This window comes from Drosophila suzukii, assembly GCF_043229965.1.
Source record: "Drosophila suzukii chromosome 2 unlocalized genomic scaffold, CBGP_Dsuzu_IsoJpt1.0 scf_2c, whole genome shotgun sequence".
NCBI classification, from domain to species: Eukaryota; Metazoa; Arthropoda; class Insecta; order Diptera; family Drosophilidae; genus Drosophila; species Drosophila suzukii.
In genome coordinates this window covers 3,035,869-3,045,182 of record NW_027255896.1, presented here as the reverse complement: position 1 = coordinate 3,045,182, position 9,314 = coordinate 3,035,869, and the positions used below count along the sequence as shown (strand labels likewise).

The window sequence follows — 9,314 nt, the reverse complement described above, 5'->3', positions numbered from 1 at the left end:
ATTTCGAATGAAGTTTCACATTTAATATTTGGGTCAGTGGCTTCTACTTGAAAATCTTCAACCTTTTTTATATTTTGATTTAGTTGTACTTTTAAACTCACGATCTCATTTCTTAAAGGATTCAACTCGTTATTTACAATATGTGCAATTAAATCGCTCACTTGGTTATTAGCTTGGCTGCTAGAAGCCATTGCAGGTAGGGGTAGAGACATGGTGAGAATTCTTTCAAAATCGTTAATTAGGTCTTCCACCTTGTTTGATTTTATTTCACATTTTTTCTTATAGTACTTACCCTAGCCTCACCCTTTTTGTCCGGGACGTTTCTGCGTGGCTTTTGGTACTCGGGGTTCGGGCACGCCGCTCCGGGACCTCGCAAGTCGAATCCGTTAGGCTCTCCTGGATAATTCCACTCGAGACCGTACCGATCGACCGCTCTCCCTTCTGCCTTTTTATATTTGGGGTTCGGGCACGCCGCTCCGGGACCTCACAAGTCGAATCTGTAGGGCTCTCCTGGACAATTCCACTCGAGACCGTACCGATCGACCGCTCTCCCTTCTGGCTTGTTATACTCTCTCCAGGCGTAACGCCAGGACTTTGTGGATAGGGTTAATCGACCGCCTTGACCTAGCCGTGTGATGCCCTCTGGATCTCAGCTATCTGCGTCTCATTTCGGAGATTCCTGGTATCCCAATCCCGAACGTTCGACGTAGCAATCTTGCTCCTCGTAGGCTCCCACTGCGCTGCTTCTCTGACGACTCGACTTGCTGTTGCTCCCTTGTAGATTATCTGGTTGTTTGATTGTTCACTTTGATATCTGAGTGATCTTGACGGTTTGACTCCTTGTGATCGACTGATCCAGCTGCCAGCGCTCTGCGGCCTTATATAGGGCCTCCGGGAACCGTTATTTCCCTATTGCGCATGGCCCGCTGAATCTCTCCACTCCGGGTCCAAAGTTCGTGCCTCCTGGTTGACCCACTTGTCCTCCACGTACCGCTTCCCATCGACTCTTCGCCCACTGCTGGCGTCCCGCTGATTCCCGTGGTGCTTGTGGTACGCCTGTGTGCCGCTCCACTGCCGAGATGTGGCACTTCTTCTCCCGGTCCAAAGTTCACGGGAGAGTCCAAAGTCCGGTGGAGTCCCGTTATCCGCTTTTGCACACGGCACTCTTGCCTTGCCCGCGAGGTCTCCAAACTCTCTCGCTCTCCACCCTTGGTCTCCAAACTCTCTCGATCTCCATCCGTGGTCTCCAAACTTTCTCGCTCTCCATCCTTGGTCTCCAAACTTTCTCGTTCTCCATCCAAGTTTCCAAACTCTCCTCGCCGCGCCGTTACTACGCGAATTCGAATTATTCAACTCCTCACATTCCCCCCTTACTTCGGGAAACATTTAAAACTTGTTCCTACTCTCCGGCGTTTCCTTGCTTATCCTAGCCTTCGAGTCCTTGTGTTTCCCGCGGCGCTCCCTCGTTGCTCCCTCGATGCTCCCACGACGCGCTTAACTCTGTTGAGTTTCCACAGCGCTGGTCATCCTCCTCGTAGCAACTTGAATCTCCCGCGCCGATATTTTCCATGACCCCACTGGGACATCGATCCTCGTGGGCTATCGTTCCCCAGCTCGCTGCTCATTGCTGCGTTCTACTCCTTTTATTGGTTCCTCCGCCTGGTCACACCATTCGTGCGTGATCGATGTTTATTCGCATATCGATACCGACAATGCGGCGTCGCCACCTGTTCGTTGCGATATTTCCACCTTGGCCGATGTTTCCATTTTCGTGTGCCCATCGATCGCACTATTGTCCAGTGCCAATCGATCGCCTATCGAGGCGCCCCCTTCCCTGGCTCATGGTGATTTTGCAACTTTCTAGGTAAGTTTTCGCATTTCCTCACTCCTTTCTATTTCATCCTTTCTCTCTCCATACGACCTCTCTCGCCTCTCGCGTCTCGTCTCTCTCTCTCGCCCTTCAATCGTCCTCAGCCGGCTGAGCCTGGCTCCACGCTGGCAACACTTGAGGGCGGGTGCGGAGAGGACTTCGCATTTGCTTCGCTGCAGGTCAGTATTTTGGTATCGTTTGGCTGCTTCCTGTATTAACCCAACGTGAATTTCAGGATGCCGGAGCTGCAATGTATGCCCCTTTCTTCTGGCCCCTGTTTCAGCCGCGTTTCCCGTCCTAAGCCGGTTTTCAAACTCTGTTTTGTTTATTTTATTCAAATTTTATTCGGCCGCTCCTCGAACACTCTCGTCCCGCCAGCCCCAACCGGACGCGGAACGCGTGACCCTTTCTCCATACGCGCACGCTGCGCCTGCCGCCCAGGATGCGAGCCTCTTTTACCGACGGTGCCTCCGCGATCCCTTCGGGCCACTCATGCTCCACGATCTCTCGCCATCGCTGGCTCTCCGGCGCCGACACCGTCCGCGACAATTTCGGCCGTGCCACCACCTCGGACACTTCGGGCGCCGAGTGCTGCCGCTTTAGCGGAGGACGGCCGTTTTCCACGGGCTCAGGCCACACCCAGGGTCCTCGCTCCAGCGGTTCATTTGGCTCCGCGGTTACCGTCGCGTTCCCGGTTGGCATTGGCGTCGATGGCCCTGTCCTTGGCGTCATTGGTCCGGTGCTCGGCGTCGGTGGGGCCCAATGCTCCGGTCTGCCGCGGGTCCTGGGATCCAGCGGGCTCACCCGGGACCACTTTCTTCCCAGATTCGGGGCTCGAACGGGACGGCCCGCCCGGAGATCCGCCGCGAGGTTCGGGTAGGCCGGGCTGTCGACCATCCTTGCCCCGGGCTAGATCCTCCGGACGGCTGGTGGGCAGCCATCATTTTGCGCGCTTCGCTCCTTGTTATGCGTGTGCTCATGATGCTCGTTGATTTTGATTGTTCATCTGAAGCCTGGGCTCCCTTTAACGACACCTCGGTTCCAAGCCTTCCTCTTTGCTCAATCCCGCTATTTCCTTCGGCCTCTCCTTCTTACTACCCAGATCTACGGTACAGCTCTCTGCTATGTGCCGTCTTCCCCTTCCTTGCGTGTTTTTTTCTTTCCTCCGATCAGTCCCAATCGAGACCTTAGAAGCTCTGGTTTGCTCCCTTTGTGTTCTTAACGTTCTCCTGATGTCCTTTATGTGTTTCATTACGCCTTTGTAGTTGCCCTGTAGTATCCTTGGAGTCGGTTTGTAGTATCCCTATCGAATCCTTGGAGGTGTCCTTGGAATTTGTTCGTAGTATCCATTGGGAATCCTTGCAGGTATCCTTTGACTCTTTTCGTAGTATCCTTTGCGAATCCTTGGAGGTATCCTTGGACTCCTTTTGTAGTATCCTTTGGGCATCCTTGGAGGTATCCTTGGACTTCTTTCGTAGCATCCTTTGGGCATCCTTGAAGGTATCCTTTGACTCTTTTTGTATTATCTTTTGGGCATCCTTGGAGGTATTTTTGGACTCCTTTCGTAGTATCCTTTGGGCATCCTTGGAGGTATCCTTAGACTCCTTTCGTAGCATCCTCTGGGCATCCTTGGAGGCATCCTTGGACTCCTTGCGTAGTATCCTTTGGGCATCTTTGGAGGTATCCTTGTACTTTCAATGTTGTTTTGCGTCTGTTGTGTCTGCTTGCTGTAGCCGCTCGCTTGTGTTTTCCGTTAGTTGCTGTTTCAGCTCGCTTACGTGGATGGTCCTCTCTTTTTTTGTGTTTATGTGTCGTATTTTGCAGATTACTGGTGACGCAAAACCCACGACTTGGTAAGGTCCGTCGTACCTTGGTGCCAATTTTGCTGCGAACCCCTCGGCCGCTTTTGATAAGTGGTGTTCCTTGGCCCACACGACGTCACCCACCTTTGGCGTCCGTTGCCTCCTCCTTAGGTTATAATGCCTAGCCTGGTCCTGGGATGCTTTCTCCAGGTTCCGCCTTACAATCTTGAAGATTTATCTGAGTTTGTTTGCTTTCTCCTCCGGGGTCTCTGTCAGTCGTCCGGTCCCTACGATTTCTCTGTCGTATAGGGCGCTCGGTAGTCTTGGTTCTCTGCCAGCATGATTTCCGCCCATTTTTCGTCCCAGTCTCTTTGATTCTGCCCTGCGAACTGCGCTATCATTGTTTTCACCGTCCTATTGGCTCTCTCTGTCGGGTTCTCCTGTGGGGTGTATGGAGCTGTGAACTGTTGCTTGGCTCCCATTTCGGCCAAAAAACTCTTGAAAATTTTGCTGGCAAACTGGACACCGTTGTCCGATATGTCTATTTTGGGGACCCCATACCTCGCAATTATGCGTTCTTTAAAAGCTTCCTTTAGGGATTCGGCCGTCGCGCTTCGCAGCGGCACCAACTCAGTCCACTTGGAAAACCGGTCTATCAATACCAGCAGCATTTGGTTGCCCCGGCAGGGGTCCGACGAAGTCCGTTCATGCCCTAGACCATGGTTCCTCTGGCGCCTGCGTCAGCATTTTCCCAGCCATTTGCATCTCATTCGGCTTGAATCTCATGCATGTCTCGCATCCTCGCACGTGGGCTCGGGCGTCTCTGCGCATTCCTGGCCAGTAATACCAGGCTGCCAGACGTGCTATTGTCTTTCGGCTTCCTACATGGCCAGCCGCCGGTGAGTCGTGGTTCTCCTTCAACACCGTTTCCCGCAGAGCTTACGGGACGCACATCTTCCATGTTGCGACATCGTCGCTGCCCGCTCTATGAGGTATAACTGTTATAACCCTGATTGTACTTTGGCCTATTCTGAATCTGTAAAGACTCATCTACTTCCATCGGTTCTGGGAATTATATTGAGAATTATACTGTCTGCCTGATTCCAATTATGACTTTTATTCTGATTATAATTGTTTCTATTTTGGCTATCGGGTTGGTTAAACCTTAAGTTGTTAGTATTTCTCTGATTGCTATTATAGTTACTATGGTTACCTTTCCTGGGGATTTTTATTTGAGTTTTGGTACCCGAATAAATTTGACTCATAATTTGTGATGATGTAAAATTGTTTGCGAATTGGGCCCTCAAATTATTGCTTCTGTTCGGTAAGTCTGGTGCTCGGTAAGTCTGGTGGACTCATAGAAAATATTACGTCTGAGATATGGCCGTTGAGGCCAGTTATGAATACCCTTAGCGCTGTCTTTTTGTGTTTTCGTTCATTTCAGCAGTTAATGGTTTATTTCTGCCGTAGGTCATAATGGTTTTATCTATTAGAAGAGTTAATTTTATATTAACTAACCCATAATATTCCATTATGGACAGTTTCCCTTGACTTAGCACTCCTAAGTCTTGTTCAATTAAATGGATTGGACGTTTGTCACTAAAAACAAAGTCCAACCTTGCCATTATCGCGTCAAAATTTAATACTGTCCCATTGTATGTTAGGGCATCGTTTGCTGTACCAGTTATTTTGTTTCTCAAGATTGACAATGCAGAAAAGAATCTTTCGCTACCTCTAGCATATTGCCCCATGGCTATTTCTGCTGATTCCCTCCAACTCACATATTTGTCTTCTTCTCCTTTAAATTCCCTGACAGATTTGATAATTTCGAATGAAGTTTCACATTTAATATTTGGGTCAGTGGCTTCTACTTGAAAATCTTCAACCTTTTTTATATTTTGATTTAGTTGTACTTTTAAACTCACGATCTCATTTCTTAAAGGATTCAACTCATTATTTACAATATGTGCAATTAAATCGCTCACTTGGTTATTAGCTTGGCTGCTAGAAGCCATTGCAGGTTGGGGTAGAGACATGGTGAGAATTCTTTCAAAATCGTTAATTAGGTCTTCCACCTTGTTTGATTTTATTTCACATTTTTTCTTATAGTACTTACCCTAGCCTCACCCTTTTTGTCCGGGTACTCGGGGTTCGGGCACGCCACTCCGGGACCTCGCAAGTCGAATCCGTTAGGCTCTCCTGGATAATTCCACTCGAGACCGTACCGATCGACCGCTCTCCCTTCTGGCTTTTTATATTTGGGGCTCGGGCACGCCGCTCCGGGACCTCACAAGTCGAATCTGTAGGGCTCTCCTGGACAATTCCACTCGAGACCGTACCGATCGACCGCTCTCCCTTCTGGCTCTCTCCAGGCGTAACGCCAGGACTTTGTGGATAGGGTTAATCGACCGCCTTGACCTAGCCGTGTGATGCCCTCTGGATCTCAGCTACCTGCGTCTCATTTCGGAGATTCCTGGTATCCCAATCTCGAACGTCTCGACGTAGCAATCCTGCTCCTCGTAGGCTCCCACGGCGCTGCTTCTCTGACGACTCGACTTGCTGTTGCTCCCTTGTAGATTATCTGGTTGTTTGATTGTTCACTTTGATATCTGAGTGATCTTGACGGTTTGACTCCTTGTGATCGACTGATCCAGCTGCCAGCGCTCTGCGGCCTTATATAGGGCCTCCGGGAACCGTTATTTCCCTATTGCGCATGGCCCGCTGAATCTCTCCACTCCGGGTCCAAAGTTCGTGCCTCCTGGTTGACCCACTTGTCCTCCACGTACCGCTTCCCATCGACTCTTCGCCCACTGCTGGCGTCCCGCTGATTCCCGTGGTGCTTGTGGCACGCCTGTGTGCCGCTCCACTGCCGAGATGTGGCACTTCTTCTCCCGGTCCAAAGTTCACGGGAGAGTCCAAAGTCCGGTGGAGTCCCGTTATCCGCTTTTGCACACGGCACTCTTGCCTTGCCCGCGAGGTCTCCAAACTCTCTCGCTCTCCACTTTGGAGAGGGTGAACAACCTTTGCTTGAGGAGGAGCAGGTGGGCATGGGCATACCCACCGTGTCCCAACGCGAAGGATATCAACGGTTGTCCCTTGTCTTGCTAGCTCGTCTGCTATGCAGTTGCCCACAATGTTACGGTGGTTGAGGTTGATTCTCAGATGAGTGGCCATCTCGTTCAGAGATTTGCGGCATTCAGCGATGGTAACTGAGTTAGTTGAATAGGAGTCGAGGGCCCTGAGGGATGACTGACTATCCGAAAAGATGAAGATGTCTGTGTACTGATGATCCGAGGTATCCAAGTTGTACATGGAACCGGAAAGACCATGTTCCAGTTATTATACTGGATTGACCCGTTGAGCCTGTTGTCCAGGCCGCTGCTTCGCAAAGCCTCAGCGTTGTTGCTGATGCCCAGCTTTTGGGGTTTAAGGTCGAATATTGTATTCAATGCTTCAGTGGCGGTGATGTGGAGCGCCTTACTGGTGCAGAGCTCTGCTCTTCCTTAGATCTTATGAAGGACCTTAAAGTTACAATTCTTTTCTAGGGAAGGCCTTGCAGTGCCAATGAACTATTACGGGGGAGAATCCCCACTTCCTCCCTATAGTTTTTTCACAAGCGAATAGTGCTATGGTCGCTTTACGTGTGCGGTCTGTAATCATGTCTGTCCAGTTGAGTTTTTTATCAAGGATGACACCTAAGTTCTTTGCCTGGTTGCTAAGGGTTAGGCGCGTTTGGTTCAGTTATGGGAGAGTTAGACTTGGTATCTTATACTTCCTTGTGAATAGAACTAGTTCGGTCTTTTCTGGGTTAACTCCCAATCCACGATCCGCTGTCCACCTAGAGAGGGTGGATAGGGCTGTCTCTATCAAATTGAAGAGAGCTTGAGGAAATGTTCCTTGCAGTTGGATAACCACGTCGTCCGCGTAGGTTACCACTTTAATGCCCCCTTTTCTAGAAGTGATCGTAGTTTGTTTACCACTATTACCCATGGAAGAGGTGAAAGTAGACCCCCTTGCGGGGTTCCTCTACTGACAGTCCTGGTCGAGTGTGCTGATCCACTGCTTGGGTGCTTTTAGGGAAATGGGTGTCAAACAGGAGATCAAGGGTTTCCTGACTGTTTCCCGTCCAGCTGTCAGCATTGGTTTTTAGGTAGCCAATGGTTGCTTGGGACTTTGCTAAGATTCTTCTGAGTCTGGATGCCTCCGCTGTAGATTCTATTCTACTGCAAAAGTTAGCCCATTCTCTTCGTTTAGATATTATTATTTCCTTTTTGTATAGGCTTAGCTTCGTATGGTATAAGTTCCAGGAAAATTCGCTATTGTTGTACCTAGCTCCATTGAAGTAAGTTCTAAGATTTTAAGATTCGCCAGGGTTGTGTTCCACCAGGGCGGTTTGCGCTTTGTTTTGACGGTTCTACTTGGGCAAGCCTTTTGTATGGCTTCACTGCAGATGTCAGTGAAAGTATTGACTAGGTTATCTAGTTGACCGTTGACCGTTGAGTACCTGCGTCGGTGGAGAGCGTAAATTTTTTGTGAGGACTTTTTTGTAGTATCCCCAGTTGGTTAGTCTTAGATTTGTAATGTTCTTGGCGGGAGGACAGTCCATAGTTATTGTAAATGTAACGCTGGTCTGAGAATGAGTGTTCGACCCCCCACTTTCCACGCTTCAAGCTGGTTAAGCAGGGGATCAGATATTAGTGTAATGCAGGGGTCGGCAGCGGCCTATCTAGTGAGCATAGGGAAGTGTTCTGCCCATCCTCTGCTCGCTCACGTACAACGTAGATGTTCGTGTGACTTCGGCATGGGTCTTTGGGTCATTTTTTTTCTCAGCTTCGGCGCGCATTTTTGTTGGTGCGGCAGAGGACATCAGTGCCAAGCAGAGAAACGTCAGGCTTCAGCACGCCGCGCGCAAACTTCGTGTTTGTTACACTCACACTAATGAAAGGCAAACTTGTGATGGTATGTGTGTGCCGACCACTGTTGTAATGTCTAAGACTTCCCTCCTATTTCTAGTGATGAAAGATGGGTCATTACCATTGTTGCAAATAAATAGATTTGATTGAAGGATATAGTCATAGAGTAACTCACCCCTTTCGTTTGTGTTTGTAGTTTCCCATTGCGCCCCAGGATGAGTTCCTAAGATGAGTGTGCGTGTATGAGTTGTTGTGTTATGGTGTTTGGTATTAACCGTGAGCCATGGTCATGGTCGTGAGCCAGATAGATTCACGTTATGGTGTGATGTGTGTGTGCGTTAAGCTCTAGTCTGACCGTGGTGAGGTCGCCTTCGCTAAACTGTGGAATAAGATAAGCGTTATCGTGTGTTTTAGTAAGAATGCAGGTCCAGGTTTTTCCCTTACCCTTGGTGTGAAATAGCTTGTATTGCGGTGCTGATAAGCCACAGATGTTGTTACCAACAATCAATGGCTCTTGGATGGACTGCGTCTATTTTGCCTGTTGCCAGGAGGATGAGGAGGGCAGCAGATGCTGCTTTGCTGTGATGCAGATTAATCTATAAAAAGTGCACCACCTTTAGGGAGTCCTGGAGAACAGTGCGCCTCGGTCGGGTCATGCCCTGTGTGGACATCTGCTTCAGGCTTTCGGTGAGCTCTGAGTCAGTTGACACATATCCTGTATGGTTGGCC

General features: G+C 49.5%; 1 protein-coding gene across 1 annotated transcript; it reads right to left on the bottom strand.

Annotated features, from left to right (window-relative positions):
- Window positions 1–3,057: 3,057 nt before the first annotated feature.
- LOC139354123 (cylicin-1-like) lies at window positions 3,058–6,984 on the bottom strand. Its single transcript, XM_070998390.1, has 2 exons — window positions 6,734–6,984; window positions 3,058–3,532 (listed from the first exon to the last, which is right to left on the bottom strand). The coding sequence occupies exons 1-2, from the start codon at window positions 6,982–6,984 to the stop codon at window positions 3,058–3,060; spliced, it is 726 nt and encodes a 241-aa protein (XP_070854491.1).
- Window positions 6,985–9,314: the final 2,330 nt, after the last annotated feature.